Below are 27,073 nucleotides of genomic sequence, written 5' to 3'. Positions count from 1 at the left end.
GAACACACCCCAGGCGGCAGGCGTTAGCTGCGCTGCCTACCGCACGCCTGGCAGGTGCTCAGATACTGGGGTGATGGGCGCGGTGTAAGAAACTCAATAGCGTAGAACAGTGGGAGTCTTTCCTTTGGCCTTCAGATCCAGGCTTTTAAAAGAGCCAGCCCAAGGTCCAGCAATGGGGGAATTTTCCCCAGATCCGGCTGGCAGCCGGCCTGGGGACTGTGATGAGATCCCAGCGAGGGGAGCTGCCGGGCATGTGCTGTTCTGGGTGCTGCTGTCCCCTCCTTGCTTTATATTCCCGGCTTCTTGCAGGGCCTTTCGAAGATGCCCTAAAGCTGCATGAGTCCACGGTGGCTGGCAGGGCCAGCCCCCCCCTTGAGGACCAGTGGCCCAGCCCGCCCACCCGGAAGGCCCCCATCGCCCCCACGGAAGAGCAGCTGAAGCGGGAGCCCTGGTACCATGGGAAGATGAGCCGGCGAGACGCCGAGAAGCTGCTGCAGATGGACGGGGACTTCCTGGTGAGGGACAGCATCACCAACCCGGGGCAGTACGTCCTGACGGGCATGAACGGCGGGCAGCCCAAGCACCTGCTGCTGGTGGATCCCGAGGGCGTGGTAAGGCCAGGGCTAGGCTTGCTTTTGCCTCCCCAAACTCCCTCCTGCAGGTCCCAGCCCTGCTTCTGCGGGAGCTTCCCCCCCTCCCGCGTCAGCCGCCTCTCTGGGTGCAGCGCTGCCCCTCGCTCCCCAGCGGGGCGCCTTCTGCCCCTCACGCCCTGCCCATTACCTTGCTGCAGGTGAGGACCAAGGACGTCCTGTTCAAGAGCATCAGCCACCTGATCAACTACCACCTGCAGAACACGCAGCCCATCGTGGCGGCCGAGAGCGAGCTGCACCTGCGGCAGGTGGTGAAGAGGAAGCTCTGACGGCTGGGTGCGTAGCCGGCGCCCCCGGGGCTTAAAGGGGGCAGGGAGGAGACCAGGGGGCCTGACTCTCTCCTGCCTTCTCCCCAGTCAGAACAGGGGGGAGTTGTCCCCCCACACACACTTCCCCTGTGCGGGCGACCCAGTATCTACTTACTCTGAGGCTGGGAGCTCCGGCTAACGGAGGGGGTCTGGTGGGGGCGGGGGGAAGCAGCAGCAGACTACAGCCGGCTGTGTGGGCTCTGCCCATAGTCACCCCAGTGCTCTGCTCCGAGCGGGGCCCCGGACGCTCTGGTCCCTGGGGGCAATCTCCTTTCTCTCTGGCCCGGAGCCCTCTGGGGAGCTGCCTTTGAGCCCCAAGTGACTGCCAGGGGAGGAGAGGGGAGCCAGGTGAAAAAGACAAGTGGATGCCACAGACAGAAAGCCCCCCGCCCCTTTCCTAACGGCGCCCACACCCCCTGTGCTCGTCCTTCTCCTCCACCCCGGGCCACGTTCACCCTTTCTCTTTCCCCAGTGGACTGTCCCCCCCCCCCCCCCCGAACAACTTCCTCTGTCCCCCCCTTGCTGCCACGCTCCCCCCTTCTCTCCCCCTCCCCTGGACTAGCGCCACGTTCCCTCTTTCCTGTGGACGGCTGTCACTCGCCTACGGGTCGCTGCTGTTCCCACGCCTACAGGCAGCCACCTGCGCCCTGTCTCTTCTGTGGACCCCTGCCCATTCGTGTTCTCCCTCCCACCTCCACCAGTGCTGTCACATTCCCCCTCTCTCTCCTACGGTCTTGTGCCATCTTCCTTCTCTCTCTCTCCCTGACAGACTGTTGCTACATCCCCTCTTTCCCGCTCGGCCGCGGGCTGCTACCACGATCCGCATCAACTTTCTCACTCTTCCTCCCAGCCCGGGACGGAGGCCATGTATTTATTCCGCACGTGCTGCTGAAACTCCGACTGGGACGTTAGCGGGGCACCCCCCTCACCACGGAGACCGGAGGACGCAAACTGAGCTCACCTCTTTGCGGCGTACGTCCCGCCAGGAACACGCACGCAGCAGATCAAACCTACCCCGACTTCTTAGAATAGTAGTTAATTAAAGAAAAGGAATCGGAGAGCCGCTTGTAACCACGGCTGGGAGAGGGCTGTGGTCTAGTGGCCGAAACACAGCACCGGCTGCCAGGACACCTGGGTTCTTTGCCCCCACCTCTGCTGCTGACTTGCTGGGTGACCTTAGGCAAGTCGCTTTGCCTCTCTGTGCCTCAGTTTCCCCCATCTGTAAAATGGGGAGGATGATACTGACCTACCTACCTCACCGGGGGTGCTGTGAGGAGGCGTTAGCTAAAGCTGGTGTGAGGGTTTGAGTGCTAAATAGCATGCAGGCTCAGCTGTTAGGTTTAGTTGGTGCTAGAGACCAGCGGAGGGATAGGAAACCCCCTTTGGAGGTATCATCAGGCAGGTCTGCCCAGGGGGTGTCAGAAGCACCCATCTGCAAGGGGAATATGAGCCTCTTCCCCATCTCTGGAAAGCTTCCCAAAGCTTCCCAATCCAGTAACAGCTGCTTAGACTCCGCCCTGCGGCCGTGATGGGGAATCTTGTCATGACATTATCTGGCTGAACTGGCCGGTCCTTAAGGAAACAACATCAGATCTTATCAGCACTTTGCTTATTGAATCAGGACATTTACAGGTTAGGACTTCATGTCTGGAGAGATGACGCGAGCCTCGCAAACAAGACTGGGGCCAACCCACAGCTGGGACGCATCTCTCCTCCTGCCCAGCTGCCCAGGAGAGGACTTGGTGTCTCCTCAGCTTCTGCCCCTGCCTCGGAGCCTCAGCCAGGCCTCTAAGACCTCGCCAGGGTCGTGGCACTGCCCCTCAGCTCTGGCTGGGGTAGCCAGGTGCCTGCTTCCTTTGGAGGGTGGAAGATGGGACTTCCCCAAACCCAGCAGCTGCTGCACAAAGCTGACAGCTCTTCCAAGCCCAGCCACGCCCAGGAGGCATCACAGCAGGATATGCTAGGCTCCTCTTCCAGCAGGGGTGCCTGTGGGTCCAGGGGACGAGCTTCTTGGAAGCTCCTACCTCCTCCGATCCAACCCAGCCGGCACTACAGGAGAGGACAATGGAAAGGTACCTTCCCTAGCAAGGGGGGGCTTGCTTCTCTCAGACACGGGCCCGTGTCACTTTGCAGAGGGATTTTACAGGCTACACAGCGATGAGCAGCTGGGACTGATTCCCCAAGGCGAGATTTCCACTGACCGCCTGCAGCCTTTTGAACTAGCGACAGTAATTCCAGCACCGGCCTGCGTGGAAGCATCTGACACGCAGAGAGGATTTGCTGGTTTGAAATCGGTTTCTAATTAAATGTGGGAACGATCACCTGGCCTGAGCCTATTCTTGCCTCCGCTTGACAGACCCCGGCACAGCATGTGCCCTGGGGGAAGAGATGAGCAGAGACATCTGCCTCTGCACCGGTGGAAGACAGCTGCTGCTCATTGCAAACAGCTGCCCAGGTGACATCAGGCCCATCCCTGCCCCCTGTGCCACCCTGGGGTGACTTGTGGGTACCATCACGTGATCCTCCATCTGGATCCAGACACCGAAGTACCTCGTGCCAGTGTAAGCTCCCTGGACAGCCACCCTTAGAAGGTTCTTTGGTCTCTATGGCCCATCCTGCCAACAGGGGTCAATTAGGACCGAGGGTTGTGAGGGGCAAGAGCTAAACGCCGGAGCGGCTACAGCTTGAATTAAAGAGCCACTCGGCCCCAGCTGGGGCTGTCAGAGGCTCATTACAGCCTCTGCAGGTCAGGCACCCAGGGGGACACACAACCCATGCTGGGTCCTCCAGACAGTCGGGCTATGCAGGCGCCTCATTTCCAATGCACTCCACAATTCTGCTCCCTCCCTCAACCCCCCCACTCTCCCAAGCACCTGATATCCAGAGGGCTTTCCAGCAGCTTGAGCCCAGCACCTATCCTCACCTGTGTGATGGGTCCCCACTTGGGCATCCAGCGGTCGCTGAAATCAAGAGGGAGGTTTGGATTCTCACTGGCGCTGGGGGTGCCCAGACCGATGGAGGAGGCTCGGACCCACTAGAGAGAGCCCAGCTGGATCCAGGGTTTTGGTTCTGCCCAGTACCGACAACAGGGAGGCGCCCTGGGTTTCAGATGCCTGTCTGGGCCCAGATTCTGAGTCATTCCCCCCAGTGAGTCTGACTTCAGTGGGCTTTGGATCAGACCTTTGGGGCCACCCTTGGGACGGAGCCAGGTGTCACCTGTTCTCTTCAGCTGCTCTTTGCCAATTGCTGGTGCGGCCCCTGGCTGGAGAAAGTCTGGCTGTTCCCCCACTAAGCAGTGTTGTCCAGTTACTTTCTCATACCCCAGCATGTTGCCGCTCCTTAATCTTTATTTCTGCTGCATTGTTGGGGGGGGGCAGGAGGGGGGGAGAATTGCAGGTATCTGGGTTCAAGATGTGCCACCACGGCGTACGCCATAGGTGGGGTTTTAAAACAAGTACCTGATGCTTCCTAGGCCGTGGCTCTCGCCCTCTCATTGTGCTGTGCCTGGCGTCTGAGCAGCCACGTGCTGTTTTTGCAGGCTGCGAGCTGCCATTCATCACTAGTTAATGAACACTCACAAACGGGAATGAAAAACCAGCAGGTGTGCCCGACTCGAGGCTCTTTTCTAGGCAGAATGACCCCAGGAAAGGAGCGTGGCTGAAAAAAGCCCATTGGATCTTGCACAGTACCACGCTCTTCGAAGCGGGTCGGGCCAGCCGGCTGTTATTCAGGGGAATTGATAGGGGGAGTAAAGGGTTGCTTCAAAAGCAACATGGGTATGTTGGAATCCCTCCTCTCCCCCCCCTGCTGCTCCACCACATCTAGTGCCAAGTTTTGGCACTTGGAACTCACCCTGGTCAAGCTCTCGGTTGAACTTTCAGGCCCTGATTTTCAAAGGTTTCAGCCCAGCTCCCAGTCTCCTGGGGCTAGTTAATGGCAAGCTGCAGGTGGCATTTGGAGCACCTGGCCAATCAGCTGATGAGAGGAAGGATGGGTGGAGTGAAGGCACTGGACTGGGCCTTGGAAGAGTTTATGCCTGGTTCTGCTACTGACCCCCCTTGGAGGCCTTGGCCAAGTCACTTTATCTCTCTGTGCCTCAGTTTCTTATTGATTAAAGGGGCTAATAATACTCCCTTTATCCATCTTGTCTATTTAGATGGTAACTTCTCGGACTCACTCTTACTCCATGCATGTGCAGCTCTCAGCACAGTGGGGCTCCGATTTCAGCTGGGCTTCCGGGAACTCCTGTAATACGAATTATAATTATATCAACAGCTCCCTGAATGCATTGGCTCCCGAATCGCAAGCTGCTTCTGAAGAAATTGGGCCCTCTTTCGCTTTGTTTTACCATGTTTGGGGAGAGGATTCCACCGGGCCTGGGGTGCTGAGACAATAAACCACGGTTTGTGGGGAGCGCCAGGTGCTCAGCATAGCTAAGTGCCGCAAGAGTCAATGAATAAACTAACTAACTAGAGCCCAGTAATGAATAGGGAATTTTCCATCGATCGCTGAATACAGGCGCTTCCATCTCGGATTCTATTTTTTGCAGTATCGTAATGCATCTGCAGAGATAATTGCGCCGTTCCTCTATGGCAAAGGCATGAAAAGGCTGCGAGAAGCGCACTGTTTTTCTGTCACTGCTGGAAAGAAAGCCTGTGCCTTCTACCAATTACTGCTGGGTCGACTTCTAGAGATGCTGTGATCTGCTGCTTGAGGGATTTTTTTAAAAGGGTTTAATTGCTTTGCAATGTGCCTGTGTGCGCCACGGTTCTTCTGCCTCCATCTGTGTAATCAAGTCAGCTTGGGAAGGAGTAACCAAGAGGGCTAGTGAGATAAGGTGGAGATGGATAAGCACCTAAAAGCTTGGTTGCTTAGACGAATCTCTCAGCTGTGCCAAACCAGGCTTCAAATCTCACGAGGCAGTCTCTTACTTGTCGCATTTCAATAATCCAGTGTCCAATCCTGGTTTGGTCGGTCTGATCCTTTTTTTGCAGGTGCCATCACTGAAGCTGCATGGCTCTTGTGCTTGAGACGTACTATGAGACATACACTCGCCAGGATTTTCCTGCTCTATTGTGAAACTGACAGAGCACTATGGATCTGACTGAAATAAAGCCGATTTCTTTGTTTGTCCAGAGAAGGGATTTGTGGGGTTTATGACTGTGCTTTTTATTCTATAGAAATGGACTCACTGGCTTTAATTTTTTCTACCCCGTCTCATTCCCATGGTGGCACTGTAGGGAGCCTACCGCCTTCCAAAACGTTAACCCAGGCTCAACCCCTGACTGAGGCGATGGCATATTTAGTCTACGGCTTGCGTTGTGCTGGAGGTCAGACTAGATGAACATACTGGTTGTCACCATCTGTGAATCACTTAGCCATGCTCCAGGGCAAGATGTACCTAAATTCTTCAGCAGCATCTCTTGATTCGGCAGTGCCCCTGATGAGACAGACGGGAAATCCTGTGGCAGCCTTAATTCAATGGAAATATTGAGGCTTTTATGGAGTTAAACGTGGACCTGAATAACGCAATCGATACAGCAGCCCCAGGAGCACTTTGCTATTCAATTCAATTTGTTTTATGGTCGCTGCACATCTTCATTTTTGATCTGACAAAGGTATTTGTATTGGCAGGCCATAGATGCATGGTAGAAGTCAGGGCCCCCACATGGGGGGGGGAAAAGGGTACACTTTACCGGGGCCTGGCCCAGGCTGCAACCCGTTACCACGAGAAAAAAATTGAGGCTAAATAGTAGATCATGCCTGAGGATATTTATCGAAACTTATTTCCCTGTATCTATGTATCTATTGTCCAGGTCTTTTGAGATTTGCAAATCTTGGAGATTCGTAACACGGGAAGGGGCCCGTGTTACAAGTTTGTACTGGGCCTGAAAGAATTATGCTTGGGCCCTGGTAGAAGTACTTGTGGAGGGAGGGGGGAGGGGTAAAGCTAGAGGTTTTTGGATGCTGGATATGGGGGTGTTGAGGCCTTTGGCACCTGGGCTTAGCACATCAGACATATAATTTTGCTAAAATTATCAGCAGTTAAATGGTTAATAGCACTAATAGTCAAATTGCAATCTGTAGGTTTCAGAGTTAACACCCCCACTGTGAGAACTGGGGCGGTTCACACCTCTCAGAGCTATTAGCCCAAGATGGCTGCAGACTCAGGCAGACAGCGCTGCATCGGTGACCCTTCGGAGGCAGTTGGTGGAGGCTGATTAGCATCTGGCTGGGCCAGAGTCCTGTTTCCCGCCCCACCCTCCCCAGCTTCCTCTTTGTTTTTGTTCCCCATGTCCGTTATCTGTCTTATCTGTCTATCTATCCCCATACACTGCCATCTAGTTATCTATGGTACATATCTTTGTGCCCACCACCGCAGTATCTGATCACCTGACAATCTTTGAACCCCCCCCAGTTCCACCTGAATTAACCCATCGTCCTTCCTCTCTGTCTGAACCTGGCATCCTTCCTAGGACAAGAGGCTGCGCTGGGGGTGGGGGACCGGACGTAAGGCATGTTCTCAAGTTTTGTCTTTGTTAAGGACTTAGAAAGTCAGAGCAACTGGTTTGGGTTTTTTTTGAGGATACCACCAGGGCAAAGCTACAGCAAAACCCACCCTTGCTAGTTGGGGCTTCAGCGGTCTTAGCACAGCGCATGAGCCGGTGCTTTCTCGTGACCTTGTCACTTGCTACAGAAGTCTTTAAGGACAGCACCAAACATTGAAAGATTCGTAATTAAACCGTGAATTGGCAGCATTGCTCATAGGGCATTGTCATCTAGGCCTTTCTGCTTCCCAGGATGTCTCCTTTGGCTGCAAAATCCTGCGAGCAGCCAGTACGCTAGCACTGCCCATCCGCAGCCTGGCCAGTAATCCCGCATCATAGGATGGAAGAAGAGAGATGGCCGACAAGGGAATATTGCCTACTGACAAATCTCTTGGTCCTAATCTTCCGTTCAACATCCTGCCCTTCTCCCCTTTGCGTGGCGAGCAACTGCTTGTTTAGTATTTCTCTTGCTAGCTTTCTTCTATAGCGCAGAGCTTGTTCTAACCGAGGAAGGGGTAATCTGGCAGTGATTTATGAGATCGGGATTGCAGATCTGATTGTCTCCTTGCTACCAGTAGGTGGTACCATAACGCTGCCTGTTCAGGAATCTGGTCCCGTCTGGGAAGGGAAGGAAAGGAACCAGCCAACAGAATTACCAGTAAGCCAGGCTCTTCATTGTCACTTGTTATTTTGTTGAACATTTCCCAGGAATTTATTGGTGCTTATTACAAAACAGATGAGAACTGGTGCAACACCCCCCCCCCCCAAACCTTCAACATTTTATGGGTAAATACTGGTGTTAATATCGAGGGGTGGGAAGACAGAAAGAAAAAAAAAAGCAACAAATAGAGAAAAGTAAGAGTACTGAAAGTGAAAGCAGTTTAAGGCTGTGGTTTATTCCATAACCTGCACATAACAGTATGTACAGCTCTGCACGGGCCTGCATGTGTGTATCATCCACTACATTGCTTTACTTTAACAGACAGTCTCAGACTTAGCTGTATTTGGGTTAATAATAAGTTAGTCTAGCCAATGTAATGGACTGGTCACAGAACGAGTATTTTCATGTACCTGAGTGGTCCAAAACTCAGGTGGAAAAAAAAAATCAGGAAAAACCAAATAACTGCTTTTGTAAAACCTGGGAATGTTTCAGTTAAATTAAAAAAAAAAAAAAGGTAAAAACCAAAACCAAAGGGCCTTACCAACATCTAACTCTCCTAGTCTATCTTCTGCACACCAGCTACTTAGCTGGATAATTACCAGGTGCCCTTTTATTTTTAAGTACCCCCAAACATTAAATAGGGCTTAAGTCAGGGTTCTGACAGTAACAGGGGACTGCTGGTTTCCCATTCCTCATCTGTGGTTTTAGTGGTTGTAAGACAGACTCTCAGTCTTGCTGGGCTTCCAACAGCCTCACCCTCTTTGCGAATCTCGCCACAATCACACTCCACTGCTGATGCATCTACCTTGAGTCCGCGAGACATCACGACATCTGGATTTCCATGCAGCTTCCCAGGACCAGGAGTAATTGGGTGGACGATTTGTATTAGGTGCTCCAGCCAGCGGGCTAACCAACATTGAGCCAGTTTATACAGGTGCTCGACGGAGCGGTGGTCAGTCCGTAGACTACGTCTTCTACTGAATAAATAGCACCTTATAATATGCTGGAGAAAGAGGACAAAAGCAAGCAGTAGACGGTGCTGTACTCGTGAATGCTGTTGTCCTCTGGGGGATCTCTGCTGGCGCCGGTTACTGACTCTCTAGCTTCTCTGTTCAAAATTTCAAATGTTCTGGGGTCAGGGAAGTTTTCAGCCAGTTCCTGGAAAGCCTTTGGACAAGGCTCACGCCACAAAAATTGTGCTTCTTTATCCACTGACTGGTAGAATGGTTCAACGCAATGCCAGTGGCGGGAAGCTAAGCCTTAAAAAGGAGATGTCTCGTCCCCCCCTTCTCAAGAGCTGCCCAGGACTGGACTGCTTCCACTTTCCCTGGCTCTGTTGCTACTCCCTGGGGGGAAATTATATTCCCAGCAGACTGGATTTGGGACTCAACCAATTGACGTTTGGATGACTTCACTCAGAGCCCAGCACTCTGTAGGTGTCCAGAGACCTCTCGTGATCCGTGAACACAAAGAATGGCCAACCACCGTGATGTCATCTAGGTATACTGGACACATGACCCACTAGAGAGTAGCAAGATCAGCTCCCTCAGCAGCTGGGAGCATGACATCAGCCAGGCTGCATGTGCATGGCATCAAATTCAGATCGGGTCGGGAGTGTTATTGGAGCGGAGTCACTCACTGCTGGGACGCCCCCTCCTGGCTGACTGTGGAGTAGCAGACTCTCGTCCCTGGTGGTCCCACGGCCAGCCTTCCAGCGCGGCCTCTGCTCATGATCCTGCTCTCCAGCCAGTTCATGTTCTTGTCCCACCGCTTCCTGGGCAAACGAAGAGTCCAGGAAACTAAAGTAAAATAAGCATAATTCTGCACCGCTGCCCAGGCTCCGTCCCCCCCCCTTCTCGGGCTCTCCAGGGCATCCTCCCGCCTTGCTCCCAGGGCTTTCTCACTGGAGGCCCAGCTCCAAACTCAACAGTCCCTTGTGTCAGGGTGTTTCCACCACCTTCCCCAGGGGCCTGGCAGGGAAACCCAGGCCCTCTTCCCCTTGTCTAGGTTCCAGTCCAGGGAGCAGGACTCAGATTTTGGCCGCCCCGCTCCTCCCCCCAGCCCTCACGGCCCAGCCACCCTGCAGCTAGTCAGACACCTGGTCTCTGGCTCTGTCCAGTTGCTGAGTGGGAAGGCATCAGTGGCAGCTGGATAGATGCAGGTAGAAGATACAGCAGTGGACCCGTGTCCCACTGGACAGCCCGGGGCCCAGCTAGCATGTCCTGGTCATCAGGCCTAGTGGACGGAGCCGGAGTCAGTGCCAGAACCAGGAGTCGGAGCCAAGGGTCAGAGCCAGGGTCAGAAACCGAGCAGGGCTGGAGCGGACTGGGGCAGGGCGGGGAACCAGGCTGGCACAGGAGCAATTGCAGCTGCGGGCATAAGCCAGTGACCTGCTGGTGCTGCTGGGTTTAAAAGCTTGCTGCTCTAGCCCATCTGGGCTCATCAGTCTGCCTGCGGACTGAACTAGCTAGTCCGAGGCCCACCTGCAGGCCCTCATGCCGTTGCCAGGGTGGCCCTGGTGCCGGTTCTGCCAGGCCCAAGGAGCACGTCATCAGGGGGAAACAAAGCCTTGCAGAGGGGGGAGGAAAAAATCTGCCCTGCTCCACCTGGGTGCCCTTGTGTCCTGCGGCTTCTCAAACTGCTGGTGGTTTCACAGCAACGTGCTGGGGGTCTGCAGGGCGACCAGGAGCCGGCCCAGAGAGCTTACATGAGATTAGTAGCAAGCTGGTGGCGAAGCTGAGACAACCTCTTTGGAGCTTTGGCTCCATAACGCTCCCCCCCCCCAGGCTAGAACTCCCCGGCTCCCATGCGTGTGATGAGCGGCAATCGCAAGGCTCTGCCCTCGAGAGCTGCGTCTCCCTGTTTCTATTTACCCTGCTACTTGGTTCTCTCACCCCTTCACTTTGTTATTGTGCTGGGAACAATGGCCCGTTAAATAGGATTTTGCCATTTCCTAGGCACAGAAATCGCTTCCCTGCTACTAATACCGGAGCCTCTGAAGGCAGCGCACAGAGCAGTGCAAAGAAAAGGCACCAGAAGCGAGTGAAAGAAAAGGACCCGCAGGTGATTGTTCTTTTTAATTCCACTTATGAGCGAGTCTCTAGCAGTCGGAGAGATGCTAAGGTGCGGGAGAGGATCCCTCTTCCAACCTTTATGTCCTCGCATTGCATCAGCTGCAGGCTGGCTAGAAGAGGAAGAGATGGAGTCTGGCGTGCCGCTGTTCTGAGTCCCTAGCCCCTGCTGAGAACTGACACACTCAGTGCATGGGGTCTGCGGGGCTTCCACGAACCTTCCTGCTCCCATCTCTTTTGGTGAATCTCCGTCTGCTATCGTAGCTCCCAGAGTTGACTGTGGACTCCTGCCTTCAGCTGCCTTTGCTGAGAACTGGCATGCTCAGTGCCTGGGGTTCCCCACCCACTGTCCTGGCTCCTACTTTGACTCCTAATCTGTAGCCAGCCCCCTGCCTCACAGCTGCCACCTTTCAGCCAATTCCTCTTTCCTTAGCGATGAGCTGAGACCTGGCATGCTCATCACTGGGTGAGCTGGAGGTCACTTTCTTTGGGAGCTCTGCCCCCTCTGTGCCCCATTGGTCACTGGCTCGGCATCAGCTGTCGAGATGGGCAGGGCTGGACCGTGTCCAATGCTCTTTGTTTATCTCAGGGGAACTCAACCATTTCTGTGCTTTATTTACCTTCTTCCAGGCGCAGTCTGAGAAAAGGCAAACAGCCGCCTTTTGTTAATCGCCCCCGTTTCCCATGGCCTTCCCCACCATCCTGATCCGCCCCTTTCTCCCCTCCCTGCCATCACTTGCTGAGGTACTGCCTGCAGTAGAAAGTCCAGCGCTGGCTTTGCAGTAGGTTTTCGGGGACTCGCTGCATGCAGCTCCCTTTCCCCTCGTGCCTCATCGCCCTGACATCTCCCCAGCTTGCCTGCCTGAGACCCACCCATCGGGCCACGGCAACCCCGCCCCTCCACGCCCTCCCCACCATGCTGGACTCCACCGTGTGTGGTCACTCCACAGACATGCAAAGCGGCGCTGAACATTCAAACAGCAGGGAAACCAGTCTGTGCGGCTAGCATTGAGCCACAGGAGGCAGGGGGCGGTCAGGCCTGATCCCCTGACTGTCTGTGTGGACGGGGCGCACGGCCCAAAATAAAACTGTTTGGGGGCAGGGGGTTCAGTTAGTTTTGGGTCTTTAGGGATGTTTTTCACCCTTTTTTAACCATTTCAAAACGGCTGAAACGAACCGTTTCCAGAAACCGGTCTCGTCTCTTTTCAGCTGAAACCGTTCGCTGAACTCCCAAATCGGTTTAATGCCCCCCAAATGCATTCTCCAGCAAATTTACCATTCACCCCCAACAAATGGCATCCGGCTCTCCGCTGAACCCTTTCCCCACAGACGTCTCCCGGCTGCTGGCGGCTTGTTAGGCAGAGCCTGGGGCAAAGGATCTTCGCCTGACACGGGAGAAAGAGCACGGATCCAGCCCTGTTGTTTGTGTTAAAGGTCTGCCGCTCGTTAAGTCTTGTTCTGCCGTCATGCGGCACAATGTGCTGAGACACCTCATAAATCACACGAGTTTGTTCTTCCGTAGAGAGCGCGGCTCACTTTCAGGAGGTGTGGGGGGCAGGCGGGTGTGGGAGTTGTTCGCCGATCGAGATAACTGTGCAGGAAAGAAAAGCGGAGAGGAAATTGGTTTGGTGAGGGATGGGTGTGGTCTATGGGCCCATGGGTCCCTTGAGTCACCCTGACCCACCGTGACCTTCCCCTGGTGCAGTCTGGACTGGTGAATGGCTGTCACCCCAATCCCCCACTCTTGGAGCCCGTTTTACTTTGCTCTGCTGTGAGAATGCCACTCCTGGGCTGTTCACACACAGTCTCCAGTGTGTAAGTCACTCCCAACCATAGTGAGTGCTGGCTAAAAGCACTCAGTCACTTAGCTGGGAGCTACTTACAGACCGGAGGTTGTGCGTGAATATGTGCTGATTTGGGGCCCAGATCTGCAAGGTGCTAGGGGCCTTCAATTCTCAGAGGCTTCAAGGGGAGGCCAGGGCGCTCTCAACGTTGCAGGAGGTGCTCAGCGCCTCGCAGGATTGTGTCCCTGATGGTCCCATTTATCTCATGCATTTCAGCCTGCTGGCAGGCTGGAGAAGAGAGGATGGAAGGCTGACCTAGTAGCACCGAGAGATTCACGTGGAGGTTTCTGTTGACTCATCCAGCCCATGTTTAGCCTTAATCTACCTTTATTCTAGGCATGGATGATCAAATGCACCCTTCAACTCTGCTGCTCCAAGGAGGGGTGTAATTATAGTATCCCTGAACTAATGCAGTATTTTGAAGAGCTGCTTGAACTGGAGGATGCAGAGAGCAACTCTTGACTGATTCAGCACAAGAACACAGGATTTTCCATTCTGTATTAGACATAAGACCATAAGAACGGCCATATTGGGTCAGGTCAATGGCCCAAATAGCTGAGTATCCTGTCTTCTGACAGTGGCCCAGGCTTCAGAGGGAACGAACAGAACAGAGCAATTATCATGTGATCCATCCCCTGTCGTCCAGTCCCAGTTTCTAGCAGTCAGAGGTTTAGGTTGTATCCCTGACCATCTTGGCTAATAACCATTGATGGACCGATCCTCCATGAATGTAGCTAACTCTTTTTTGAACCCAGTTATAAATTTGGCCCTCACAACATCCCCTGGCAATGAGTTCCACAGATTGATTGTGCATTGTGTGAAGTACTTCTTTATGTTTGTTATAAACCTGCTGCCTGTTAATTTCATTGCAGGACTCCTGGTTCTTGTGTTATGTAAAGGGGTAAATAACACTTCCCTATTCACATTCTCCACCCCATTCATGATTGTAAATACCTTTATCATATCCTTCTCTAGTTGTCTCTTTTCTAAACTGAACAATCCCAGTCTTTTTAATCTCTCCCTATATGGAAGCTGTTCCATTCCCCTACTCATTTTTGTTGCCCTTCTCTGTATCTTTTCTCATTCTAATATGTCTTTTTTGAGATGGGGTGACCAGAACTGCGTGCAATATTCAAGGTGAGGGCATGCCATGGATTTATATAGTGGCATGATGATATTTTCTGTCGTATTATCTATCCCTTTCCTAAAAGTTCCTAACATTTTTTGACTGCCACTGCACATTGAGTGAATGGTTCACGGACCTATCCATGATGACTCCAAGATCTCTTTCTTGAGTGGTAACAACTAATTTAGAACCCATCATTTTGTATGTATTGTTGGGATTATTTTTTCCAATGTGCATTACTTTGCACTCATCAACACTGAATTTCATCTGCCATTTTGTTGCCCAGTCACCGGGTTTTGTGAGATCCCTTTGTAACTCTTCGCAGTCAGCTTTGGACTTAACTATTTTTGAGTAACTTAGTATCATCTGCAGACTTTGACACCCGACTGTTCATCCGCTTTTCCAGATCATTTATAAATATGTTGAACAGCATAGGTCCCAGTACAGATCCTTGCGGGACCCCACTGTTCACCACTTTCCATTGTGAAAACTGACCATTTATTCCTACTCTTTGTTTTCTGTCTTTTAACCAGTTACCGATCCATGAAAGGACCTTCCCTCTTATTCCATGGCAGCTTACTTTGCTTAACAGACTTTGGTGTGGGACCTTGTCAAAAGCTTTCTGAAAGTCCAGGGACACTGCATCCACTGGATCACCCTTCTTCACATACTTATGGACACCCACAAAGAATTCTCATATCTTGATGAGGCATCATTTCCTTGTACAAAAGCCCAGTTGACTCTTCCCCAACATACCATCTTCATGTACAGAGTCTGATTATTCTGTTCTTTACTAGAGCTTCAACCAGTTTGCCTGGTACTAAAGTTAGGCTTATGGGGCTGTAATTGGGTCAGGGACCATGGGTTTTGAACGTTGGTTCACAGGGCACTTTGGTGCTAGTGCATTCCAACCTGCCACCCTGGGACCTCCTGAGGGCTGCTGGCGGAATAGGAGCTGAACTCAGAGGACCCCAGTCCTGGGAGCTGATTGGCAGACCGCTGGTCCTCCTGATTGGTTCACAGCCCCTATTTATACCCAGCATGGGGACAGGAAATGGTCTGTGCAACTGGGATCCATCTCGTGTGGGGCTGTGTGCTGCCTGCTCTTGTGGCTTGGCTTCCTGGTATCCTGACCAGGCCTGACTCTGGTTCTCGATTTGTGGTTCTGCTCTCAAGTGCGTCTCCTGCCTCTGACCTCCTGGTAACCTGAGCCTGCCTGCCTCCTGATGCTGAACTCCTGGTTTGCCCTCTGGCCTGTCTCATACTCTGACCTCCTAGTATCTGACCCAGTCCGACTCCTGCTCTGACCACTAGGTTAGGCTGCCCAATCCCAGTCATGACAAATTGCCAGGGTGGCTTCTGGAGCCTGTTTTAAAAATTGCTGTTACTCAGGGACCATCCCACCCTGCAGCCTGTCTGCCATGGAGGCCAGGCCACCCATGCCAGAAGAAGATATGTGTCCAGAATGCATCCCAGGCCCTGTCTGCTGTCCCCGTGTTAGCCCAGTTTGCAAGCAGTGACTGAAGTGGCTGGCTGTAAACCATCGACTCCTGAAGCACGGTGGGTCCTGAGTCTTTCAGGTGGTGCATAGAACCTCCCCATCCCGAAGCTGCAGGCTGCAGAGAAAGCAAAGCGGCCCTGTGCGGCGAGCGCACTTGCAAGTTCTTTACCTCGTGCTGGCTGGTGGGTGGCCTCTGTGAAATGAGTTTGCTGGGCCTTGATTCCTTTGCCGGTTGGGCATCACGCCACCCTGCCTGCTATTGGCAGCCTCAGTGGCTAGGCCAAGGACTGAGTGACGTGCTCCTTGCAGCCTTAGAGAGTCTCTCAGAATTGCAACATGGATAGGGCGTCTTGCTCTGGCACTGCCCCAGCTGTACCAAGACCTTCCCTCGCCAGGGTGGGAGATTTGGTTCATTTTTAATCAGCCTTTCATTGATTATCTTGAGTTAAAAAGACACGCACAGCCCTGTTCTTTGTACCTGCATCCCACAATGGACCCTCGTGGCATTTACCCTAGCAAACTTGTCGAGACCTCCCGGCCTTCCAGACACCAGCTGACTCCTGTCCTCTGACAGGGTGATTCTTGCCAGAGGTTAGCGAAATGTATCACATGCTGCACTCTCTTTTCCCTGCTCTGTTCTGCCATCTACAATATCGAACCACTTAATACACTGTGTGAGTCCTTGAGCTTTGATGCCTGGCCCTTGGAGAACTATCCACTTTTGTTAAGTACTCTAAGGAGCTGAAGTGGTTGGAGGGGATGTTACGTTTCCCTCCCATGGAGCACCCTTAGGTACAGTGCCAAGCCATTTTGAACGTGTCCGCTTCTGTGCATGGCAAGCGGGGGGGAGGAGGGCTTACAGGTGCTGCTTTAACCGAGAACCTGGTTCTGCAGCCCTTACCTGGATTAGTACTTACTGAGCTGGGGGTGCCATTGAACTGACTGGCACCATTCGGGTAAGTGTTCTTTAGACACAGGTTGCAGACTCCAGCCCTGGGCCTGGAATGCCCGCTTCCAAGTCTGCTCCTGCGACTCCTAGGTTGAACCCCAGGAAGGCAAATGCGGTCCTGTCTGTCTATTCAGTGTCGTGTCTACAGGCCCCGGGGTGTCCCAGCACTATTAGCAATTCTGGATGGGATGGAGAGGAACTCCAAAGTCTGCCACGAGGAAGGTAAGATGCATTAGCCCTATTTTGCAGATGGGGAAACTGAAGCACAGCGGAGGTAAGTGACTTGGCCAAGGTCACACAAGGAGCCAGTAGCAATCCCTGCCTCCTAAACCCGTGCTGTCATCCTTCTGTTCATCTTTCCAAAGCAATGCCAGACAGCTGGGGCCTGACTCTTTTCTCCTTTGCACCACTGCAAATCCATCTAAGGCCGTGGTGTCTACCAGCCTGAGAGAGAGGAGAATCGGGCCCAGGGACAGAGATTAGCTAGGCGGGACAGGACCCCTGGACTGTCAAGCTCTGTACCTGACCTCAGACAATGGCCAACACCCGGGGCATCAGGGGAAGATGAGACGGTCCCATAAAGTACCTGGCTCTCTGCACAGGGCTGTGCACATAAGAGAAGGGTCCCACCAGATTCTTTCTTAAGCCTGCAGCATGAGATCTGCTTAGTCCTAGCACCTTGCCTTGGGTCTCCTGGACCTTAGAAACAACTCTTCCCCCCTCCCAGGCTTTGGGGAAAGCCGCAATTGCCTAGGAGAAGGAAACACAACCAAGGCTATTCCTGCCAGCAGCAACTGGCCCCCGTTGGCTTTAAGGCCATGTCTCTCCTGCAGCCCACCCAGCAGGTCCACTGTGCGCGGGCAGGCGGAGCGAGGAGAGACGAACGCCAGCTGCGCCCGGTAAATGCGCGGCGAGGTGCGGGAGAAGCCTAAAAAGCCGGGGGCAGCTGTGTTAGGAGGAATACGGCTCGGTTGCTGAGGTCTGCGCTGGGGAGGATTCTCGCGCCCGTAATGAATGAATTGTGGCAGGGGAGCGGCTATAAAAGGAGGCGGCGTGGATCCGGCCCCGCACTCGGAGCTCTGCGCCGGCCGCGGACCTGCTGCTACGCCTCCGTCCTCTGGCTCCGCTCGCGGACTCCTACCGGCAGGTAGGCAGCAAGGGGCCCCTGCGCGCAGATTTGGGGGGGGCCCCTTTTGGGGCCCCCCCTTCCCAAACCCCCCGACGAAGCCCAGCGGGTGTCACTGCGCGGGGTACTTTTCCTGGGGGGGGAGGGCTGCTGTCTTGCACCCCCGCTTCCCCGAAGTTAGCTGGAGGCGGGCGGGGAACCGTCCCTGGCCCTCTTCCCCCTCTCGCGTCCGTGGGACGCCAGCCACAGGTGCCGGTCTGGAAACTTCGTGCCCGGGCTGGAGCCCAGGGAGCTGGGTTGCGCGGCGGGGCAGGGCGCGGAGCGGAGTTGCGCGGTCCGGCCCGGCCTGCGCGGAAATCCCCCCCACCCCCTCCCCCGAGCCGCTGGTGCCTGGGGTCCCCCAGAAGCTGACCGGCGGGTCCCTTGCACCTGCCTGCGCCCGGCGTGGCACAGCCGGTGCGTGCAGCTGGCCGGGCCGGGGGGGTCCCAGGCGCATGGTGCCAGCTGGCGGGCCAGTGGCCGGCGAGGGGCTACCTCTGGCCCCGCGTCTCCAGCCCCTCCCCTTCCCCCCCCCCCCCGGCCGTTCCTCCCGCCCCCCCGGGCAGCCCCGCGGTGCCGGCTGCGCTTGGCGGCTGCTGTTCGCCTCCCTCCGCCGGCCCGGGCGGGCTGGTGTTCCGCGGCTGGCTGGACGCAGGAGAGGCGAGCGGGGGTTGAGTGATCGCTGGGGCTCTCCGGGAGCGGCGGCGGCGCTGGGGGAAAGAAGTTCAACAAGGCGCGACTCCGGTTCCTGCCGGGGTGTGTGTGAAAGGGCTTGAATTCAAATCCAGCTCAGACTGGGGGGCGGGGGCCAGCGGGGATTTTTGGGGGACCCCCCGCCCGAGCAGACTCTGCAGCCGGCGGGATGGTGGTGTGCGCGGCAGCTGGCAGGGAAAATACCGCAGCTCGGGCGGACTTTGCGGGGGGGGGGGGCGATCAGCCGGGCTCGCCCAGGCCGAGAGAAGCCGAGTCTGGCAGGTTGGCTCGGCTCTGCTTTTGGGGGGGGGGGTGAAGCAGCAGGTTGCCGCGGGGTGATTGGGAGGAGAGTGGGGGGAGTGAGTTGAGAAGCAAGCGGAAGCCTCCCCCCAACCCTTCTGCATCCCAGCACCCCACAGATCCACCCACAGGAGTGTGGGGGCCCAATCACCCCAAACCCCATAGTAAGGGCCCAATCCCTGCCCCCACCCCACAGAAGGATGAGGGGGGCCCAATCTCCTCTGAACCCCACAGTTTATTTGCTGTTCCAGACCCCCCTCCGCGCCCCCCTCCCCCCCCGGTGACCCTTCAATCCTGTTTCCGACACTGGGCCTGACAAGTCCCGTGGGCTTTGCTTGTTTATCTTACAGAGGGTGAGTGACGGGGGCCTAAACTCCACCCCACCCTCCTCTGCCTCCTCCCTGCCCCCCACCCAAGAAGCAGCAGCATGTGGCTCTTGGACAGGATCCGTGGCTCGGTGGAGAACGGTGCCGCCCGGGCCAATGACTCGGGGGATAAGCAGTCCAAGGGCCCCCTGTACAGCAACGTGCTGACCCCCGATAAGATCCCGGATTTCTTCATCCCGCCCAAGCTCTCCACGGTGCCGGCTGAGGCCGAGGGGGCAGAGGGGACGGCCAAGCCCAACATTGGCACCTCGGCCTCGGAGCAGAACCTGTCGGCCCGCAAGCCCCAGCGCAGTCCCCGCCTGCCGGCCAAGGCTGCCTCGGAGAGCAAGAACCTGCTGAAGGCCGCCAGCCGGCACATCATCCAGATCGAGAGCGCCGACGAGTGGGCGTCTGAGGAGGACTTCAGCACCAACGCGGACCCCCAGGCCCAGACAGCCATGTCCCTCCCCTACGTGCCCAAGGCCCAGACTTCCTACGGCTTCGCCACCCTCCGGGAGAGCCCCCACACCCGGCGCAAGGAGTCCCTCTTTCACAGCGAGCACGGCAGCCTGTGCCAGTCGCAGGCCTCCTCGCCCAGCTCCCAGCGCAAGGCGGCGGCCGGCGGGGGCAAGGTGAACGGGGAGAGTGCCCTCCTGACCCCCTCCGACATCGGCATGTCCCTGATGAACCCCTACCGCTACTTCAGCGGCGGCGAGAGCGACACCTGCTCCTCGGCCGAGTCCTCGCCCTTCAGCTCTCCCCTCCTCTCCCGCTCAGTCTCCCTGCTCAAGATCTTCAGCCAGGAGAGCCAGTCCAAGGTCATCAAGCTCAAGCACTCGGTGGCTCGCAACAGCTCCCTCTCCACCGACGACAGCTCGGCCGACACCAGCCCCAGCTCGCAGCGGCGCATGCGGTGCGCCACGCCCCCAGTGGGGGCGGCCGGGGGTGGCGCCGCGCCGCCCTCCCTCCTGCCCCTGGACTCCCCGCACTGCCAGGACCGCCTCCACAAGGAGCACACCATCCGGCTGAGCAAAGGCGGGAACATGCGGCTCGTGGCCGAGTACGACGCCTCCAACGCCCGGCTGCGGGTCCGGGTGGTGGCGGCCGAGGACCTCTTCGACAAGCTGTGCGACGTGCGCAGCATCAACTGCTGCGTCTCCCTCTGCCTGAACCCCGGCAAGGTGCAGAAGCAGCGCAGCACCATCATCAAGAACAGCCGCAACCCCGTCTTCAACGAGGACTTCTTCTTCGACTGCCTGGGCGCCGGCAACGTCAGGAAGATGTCCCTCAAGGTCAAGGTGGTCAACAAAGGCAGCAGCCTCAAGCGGGACACGCTGCTGGGCGAGAGGGAGCTCCCGCTCACCTCTCTGCTGCCCTTCTTATAAGCCCCTCTTCTGCCTCCCTGCCTGGCAGGGAGGGGCTGGGGCAGGGAGGAGCTGGGGGGAGGGATCAGAGGCCCTGATGAGGGATGTGGGTTCTCCCCCCCGGGATGATGGCATGTCCATCCCAGGCTTTGGGGAGGGGGACAAGACTCGTCCGACTCTTCCAGGACGTGGGGGGTGGCTCGTTTTCCTGCGTGGATGGGCCTCATGGCTGCCCTCCGTCTGTCCCCTCGGGAGGCCACGGGCAGCTAGCCAGTTGGATGCCCTTCTCTAGAGAAGCGGTGGGGGTGGAGGGAGGCGTGCTGGCGGCCTGAGTTCTCCTGGGCCCTGCTGGGGGCCGTTGACGGGTAGGGATGGGAGGTGGGTTAGTCCTGTGGGTAACCTCGTGTGCGGTTCGAGGACAGCCTCAGGCTGAGAATGAGGCAGTACCAGAGATTTCAGCCTCAGGGCTCAGCCACCCCTTCCTTCCCCTGTGCCCCCAGGAGCACTTGAAGGGTGGTTTCTCATCTCCATGTGGGGTCCCAAAACCCAGCTCCCTTCTGAGTGAGGTGTGGAGGGCCCTTGCGAGCTGTTCCCAGTGGGATCGGCCTTGATGTGGCAGGTGCGGGTAGATCCGGCTGACGCAGCGCGGTAGAAAGACGCCCTCTGCCCTACGCCCTGGGGTGGGGTTGAAGCGGTGGGGCTGGCTGATGAATTGCAGAGATGGGAGAATGATGCAGCCGGGCTGAATCCCGCAGTGTCGGCCTCTCCGTGTAGGCTGCTGGATGGTGTCTGGTGTTTGAGGGCGGCTCGGCCTTGTCGGTAATGGGGAGAAGGGGCGTTCTCGGGAACAGCCCTGCGCTGTCTGGTGGGGAGGGAAAAGATGAGCCTGTTGGCCTCTTCTGACTAATTTTTATCATCCTCACTTGACTGAAAGGCCGAGAGAAGGCAGGATTTGATGGACGGGTCCCTGCATGCCACTCACAGTGTTTACAAGTCTCTCAATATTGATATTTCTCTTAAAGCTCCAGTTCCTGGGGTCTGGAGATTACATCAGAACCTCAGCTTTTCTTAATTTTTAAAGGTGTTTCTAGCCCTCGTGGTTGCAGAGTAAAGCTTGAAAACGTGGTCCAGGTGTGGCTCTCAATGGCTCAGAAACCAGGCAACCAATGTAAAGAACCTCAAATTTATCACCTTAAAAAAGAAAAAATCATGATTTTTTTAAGCCAATTTTGGTTGGGTTGGTTTGGTTTTGAGGCCTGGCTCATGGTTTGTCAAGTCTTGGAGTTGGTGGTGCTGCCCCGCCCAACAGATCCCCCCCACCCACCCAGCAGAGGGTGTGAAAACATCACTTGGTCCCTCTGAGATTGCCAGGGGGAGTTTTTAATGCCTGATCCGAAGTCAATGGGCTCTCCCCACTGGCCTGCGGATCAGGCTTTTCCTAGGGAGGCTGCTTTTCCTCCCCTAGCCCCACAGTGCAGTATAGATAGACGTGGCCACGGCGGCTCCCCTTCCTCTGGGGAAGTGGCTTCTACAGCTCTGTAAGGCGTTCGCTCAGAGCCTGGCTGTGGAGAAGTGAGTGCTTCCACTGCAGACGAAAATCTTCCCTCTGAGCCAGACATTTTGCCTTTGGCTGCTGCCATTGCTACTGCTGGGAAACCTCAAGTGTCATCCAGAAGATGCACTGTCCAACGCCCCCCTCCAATTCCTTTATCTTCTTCCTCTGCAGAAGGGGGAGAGGGAGCTGTCTGCTGTACTCTGTTTAAAAGCAGCAGCAACAGCATTTAACCACAGGCAGCCTGGCGGGGGTTAATCTCCATGTCCACCCTTAGCAGGAATGCACAGGCGCGCATGCATCCCAGCAGAACGACCCTTTGCTCCGCACCCAGCCAGCGTCTCCCTTGTGGCAAAGATGCTGGTGCGTTCATCACCATTTGGGATTCTGGAGCAGGGCCTGCAGAGCGGCACAAAAGAAGCCGCTGCAAGAAGCAGCAGGGCTGGTGACCACCACGGTGTCCCCTCCGGGGAGGTGGAAACCTGGTTCTGAGCATTGCACAAAGTGGTCTGAGCACTGTTTTTGGGGGAGGGGGGAAAACAAGTGTGCAAAAGCAACTGGCTGGGGTCCCAGCCTGACCTGGCCTCTGAGTGGTCTGCGTGTCATGGGCGGCTGGGGGAACAATACATGTTATGTAGCGCCTCCTTTTCCTTTTGGCTTCTAACCTGCTTTGGGAAGTGCAGAACCCTTCGCACCAACGCCGTTGTTAAGATGCAGCATGAACTGCCTCTGGGTTAGTTCACTGCGTTAGCGCAGGCAGATTCCTAGTGCGTAGAAGACAGGCTCGCTGGAGAAGAGAAAACAATGGTTAAACCCTTTCATCCGCAAAAAGACGCAGCGGGGAGAAACCCACAGGTGGGGAAGGCTCACTTGGCAATAGTTAACCTGGGACCAGTCCCTCTGGAAACCCTCCCAACTTTTTACGCACTACCCATTGAGGATCTGGATTGACAAAACAGCCAGTACGGGGGGGTGGTTTTCCACTCCCCTTCCGCCCCATCCCATTAAGATTCTAGTTCTCCATCACTGCAGACTGACTAGAATAATCAAATCAGACAATGGTCTGGGAGGAAGGGGGGGGGAAGTGCCTCTCTCCAGCCTTGCCCAGGGAAACCATGCTGGGAGCTACTGCAGTGTCAGGAGAAACACCTTTCTCCCGGGGCTAGCATACTGGCTCAACGGGAAGATGCTATTTTGAGTCCCTGATTCCTTTCTCCTGTTATCTTGCTATCTTTTTTTATATTGGGGAGCGAACCTTTCTTTTGCCACCTCCCGTTGCTTTCCTCCCCTCCCCTGTGGTTCTGGAACTAGAATTCAGCAGAACTAGGAGCACTTGTGTGGGGAAGGGGTTGTTTGGGGTAGTGAAAGACATTTCTTATTTGTCCTTCTCTGTGATATGACTGTGGCATCAGGTTCTCTGCATGTTTTTTGGGGGGATTGTATGAGCAAAATCTCCCCAGCACCTCTTCTCACATGCGCGTGCCGCCACATGTGTGCAGGCATGCATTTGTGCGCGCACACGTGAATGCGTGCACACTGATCATTGTTCCTTTTTTTTTTTTGTATTCTCCTTTCTTGGCTGTGTTGGATGTTACTTTCTTGTACTATGCAGCAGATGGCAGCTGCAGAAATTTCAGTGTAAGCTATTTATATTCAAAGCTGATATTTCCCACTGTATTTTATTTCTGTATGTAAATATGGTTTTGGATCCACCCAAGGCATGGTTTTCAATATTTCAATATTTGCATGTCTTTTTGTTATATTGATATGATTGTTACAGATTTTTTTTTTTCAAGCTTGTGACTTAAAACAAAATAGAGGAATAAAACAAAGCGAGACCCTCACAAAAAACTAAAACCAGTCCTAGCCCTGAAACCTTTAGGGGGTAAATTTGCACAGCTGCTGCCTCTTCTGATCCATTTCAGAAAGAGCTATTCACAGTATGGGCTTGATGCTGCACTCGGAAATCAATGAGAAAATTCCCGTTGACTTCAGTAGTGCAAGATTGCCCCAGGCTGAGGCCTGCTCTCCTTTCAGATTGATTTTTGTGGCAAACCTCCCTTTTTTGGGTAGACGTCCCCATCTGTATGCATGACGCTGGTGCTGACTGGGGCATGCAAGTCAGGAAGCATCCTGCAATCATTAGCTGGGTATGTGAATGGTTTCTAGGCCGGTGGAGGGAATGGAGTAAGGCCTGATTCTGTTTGTTACTTAGGTAGACCTTCCATTGGGGTCAATTGCTGGAGCACTCACTTAGTTCTTATGCGGGCAAAGGTTTCATTGGAAATCATAAGGAGCTTTGCCTATGCATAAACCTCAGGGTTTGGCCTAGTGGGACAGCTAACCAATAGAACCCAGGTCAAGTGCTCTGTTCCCAGCTCTACCACTGGCCTGCTGAGTGACCATGGGCCAGTCACTTCCCTGCTTTGTGCCTCGGTTTCCCCACCTGTACCATGATGCACTTTGAGACGTATGGATGAAAGCGCTGTATAAGAGGTTTTATTAACTCGGCTGAGTAAGTGAACTTCAGGAGCTGGTCCTGTGTAAGGACTGGCCCATCAAATTCAGTGAATGCAGGATGGTGCCCTTATCAGGAGGAAACTCTCCTAACCCCTCTTCAACAACTGCTGTGTGGGGCCTGATCCGAAATCCATGGAAAGATTCCCATTCACTTTAGTGGGGCTAAGAGCGCAAGGGGACAAGATGAACTGATGTACCTAGAGCAGGGTTACTGCAGACTCTGCTGCAGGCCATCTCATCAGAAGGTTCTTGTAAGATGCTTGCTGCCATCCACGCACCAAAAGGGGCGGGGGGGGAAATTACCCTGCCATAAAACTAAATCAGCCTCTTGAGTGGACTCATGCACTGCTCTCAATAATCTCCCTCCTTGTTTCACAGCTGATCACAGGCTGGCTAGGAGACCTCCTGGCATGTTTGTTTCAGTTCTCAAATTTGCAACAAACACAAATCATTAACAAGTGATTGTTTTGCTTTGTAATAGGCTTCAGAAATCCCCCCAGTCTCCCATGAGCGCAGGCCCCTGCCTTTCCCTCTGGAGCAGTCTGCAGAACACTTGCTAATAATGGGGATCAGAAGGAAGGCGGTGTTCCAAGAGCTTTTGAGTCCGAAAGGGAGCCAGTGAATTGCTGAATATTCAGTTGGTTGGCTAAACCTGCAGGCTACTGGAGAGCTGCCTTTTGTTAGCCCGGCTGGACGCTAACTTCCAAACGGACATGCTTGGCTCCCTTAGGAATTAAGAGTCAGCCCACTAGAGCAGGTTTGGCTCGAAACATGGAAGAAGGGGGCCCATGACGGAAACTTGACATACAGCTGCTCCTGCCGTTGCAGAGAAGTAACATGAGGCTCTGAAGGAATGAGGCCGGTGGGCTCTGGGTCTCCCTTAGCGGGGCCGAAGGAGGGGAGATGCTAGGAGACTGGGTTGCTCATAATTTGTCGGCGGTCGTGCGCGCCTACGTGTTGGCTTGCAGCTTCAGTTTGGCTCTTGAGTGTGGCATCCTCTGAGCAGAGCTGGCGTTGCATGAGTTAGGAACGTCCGTTGTTTATAGACCACCCTAACATATTGATATGCAGGACTCAATGGGAGGCAATGGAAGGGGGCCATCTAGCCAATGCATGGTGAGAGAACATCGCTGAGACTGGTCTGCAAGCCTGGCTAGGCTAATGCTGTGTAGCATGTAAGGGAGCCTGTGAGAAAGCCACAGGCGTGGGCCTGCACTCTCCCTGGGATACCCACCAAGGCAGCATCTGCAGCTTCCTGATGAAAATTAAGCTCCGGCTGCACCCTTCCATGCCGTGCTGCTGCTCTGTTCCTAAGTGAGTTCTCCCAGGGGCTCTCCACACATCACATTGCACCTTTGGTGGGGGTTTTCAAGGCTCAAACCTTGTAACACTTTGTAATACAGAAATAAGTGATGGACCAGCCGGTGTAGGCAGCTGCTAAGTGGTTAAAGGCACCCTGTTTAAATGCCTTTTTATAAAGGCCTCTGGCTGGTCATTCTGACCCGGTCGCTACCCCATTTAGATTTCACACGATGCTTCGCAGGTCTGCACAGTGTTTTATTACTCCAGCAGCTGGAGATTTATTAAACCTGCAGCTAGGAAGACAAAACCTCTCTTCTGTCGGTTGCTGCACAAAGCCACATAGTACAATGACTAGTGCCCTCCTCTGAGACCCCATCCCATTAACAGGGCCTGTTTTCTGAAATATCTGTCAATGGGGAAAAATGCTGGGGGAGGGGGTCAGGGAGATGAGTTTCTACTTGTTTGTCAGGAGCTGCTGGCTTAGGGTGAACTGTCTGGGTTTGTCTGTAGGCTTGGCTTGGACTGTAACTTCCTCCTCTGGGAGGGTGTGTGAGAGAGTGCAGCTCATGGGACACCCCCAAGTTACCTTAACCTCGCCTAGGCTGGGTCCTGGAGTAAGGAAGCTGCAGCAGCAGGGGCTGCACAAACCGCCTGGACCCCTGGGTAACTACGTACCACACGGAAGCAGCGCTGTCCTGTGACTTTGCTGCTGCCATATTCCAGCTGGGGAGGTTAACACTAGCTTGGCTGCCAGTATTTGGGCTGCTGTCCCATCCCATGACTGCAGGAGAGACCTCTCCTTAGCAAGGGGCGAAGATGGAAAGGTTCAGGCAAGGATGCTTCTCCATAGGCAGCAGGGCTTCCTGGAGTGGAATGGTGGGGCCAGAACCAAAGCCTGTTGAAATCAGCGAAAGGCTCCTATTGACTCAATCTGCTTTGGATCCAGTCTGTGGTAGAACAAGCTCTCTCGTGCCGTTTTCAGCTGTTCCTGCTTCCAAGCATGAGGCATCAGAGCAGGGGAAAAGTGCAGAAATTTTCACTGATCTCTTTGCACCCCTTTTCCCACAAGAATTCAGCCAAACGGCAATCTTGCCACTGAAAATGGGAACTTGGGATTAAGGTGCCTGTCTTGGGCAGGGAAATGGCCTTAGTTT

At 54.7% G+C, this 27,073-nt stretch overlaps 2 protein-coding genes across 6 annotated transcripts in view; both read left to right on the top strand.

Annotated features, from left to right (window-relative positions):
- Positions 1-4,184, top strand: part of SHC2 (SHC adaptor protein 2) — a 31,883-nt gene extending 27,699 nt beyond the window's left edge. For 2 of the 3 annotated variants that reach the window (XM_067558804.1, XM_067558788.1), the window contains 3 exons: positions 310-611; positions 791-926; positions 1,728-4,184. In XM_067558804.1, the coding sequence (XP_067414905.1) occupies positions 310-611; positions 791-919 (431 nt within the window). In that variant the 3' untranslated portion in view covers positions 920-926; positions 1,728-4,184. The remainder of the gene's footprint in view (positions 1-309; positions 612-790; positions 927-1,727) is intronic. The other variant, XM_067558796.1, reaches the window with a different exon arrangement.
- A 15,020-nt stretch (positions 4,185-19,204) lies between these two features.
- C2CD4C (C2 calcium dependent domain containing 4C) lies at positions 19,205-25,964 on the top strand. 3 transcript variants are annotated; one of them, XM_067554688.1, is made up of 2 exons: positions 19,205-20,473; positions 25,099-25,964. In XM_067554688.1, the coding sequence occupies exons 1-2, from the start codon at positions 19,244-19,246 to the stop codon at positions 25,237-25,239; spliced, it is 1,371 nt and encodes a 456-aa protein (XP_067410789.1). In that variant the 5' UTR covers positions 19,205-19,243; the 3' UTR covers positions 25,240-25,964. The 3 variants fall into 3 exon arrangements, with proteins under 3 accessions (XP_067410789.1, XP_067410782.1, XP_067410796.1); XM_067554681.1 differs by having other exon boundaries at positions 19,205-20,479; XM_067554695.1 differs by lacking the exon at positions 25,099-25,964 and having other exon boundaries at positions 19,205-21,467.
- The last annotated feature ends 1,109 nt before the right edge of the window (positions 25,965-27,073 follow it).

This window comes from Emydura macquarii, unplaced genomic scaffold (genome assembly GCF_026122565.2).
Source record: "Emydura macquarii macquarii isolate MOO-44397 ecotype Brisbane River unplaced genomic scaffold, CSIRO-AGI_Emac_v2 contig_306, whole genome shotgun sequence".
NCBI classification, from domain to species: domain Eukaryota; kingdom Metazoa; phylum Chordata; order Testudines; family Chelidae; genus Emydura; species Emydura macquarii.
The sequence above is the reverse complement of the archived record's forward strand: the minus strand, read 5'-3'. Positions and strand labels throughout refer to the sequence as shown.

What these genes read in the sequence shown, in the direction of transcription:
- C2CD4C (XM_067554681.1), top strand. Translation starts at nt 19,244, where the DNA reads ATGTGGCTCTTGGACAGGATCCGTGGCTCGGTGGAGAACGGTGCCGCC. An exon ending in AGATGTCCCTCAAGGTCAAG is followed by an intron (nt 20,480 to 25,098) that starts GTGGTCAACAAA and finishes GCTTTGTAATAG; the next exon opens with GCTTCAGAAATCCCCCCAGT.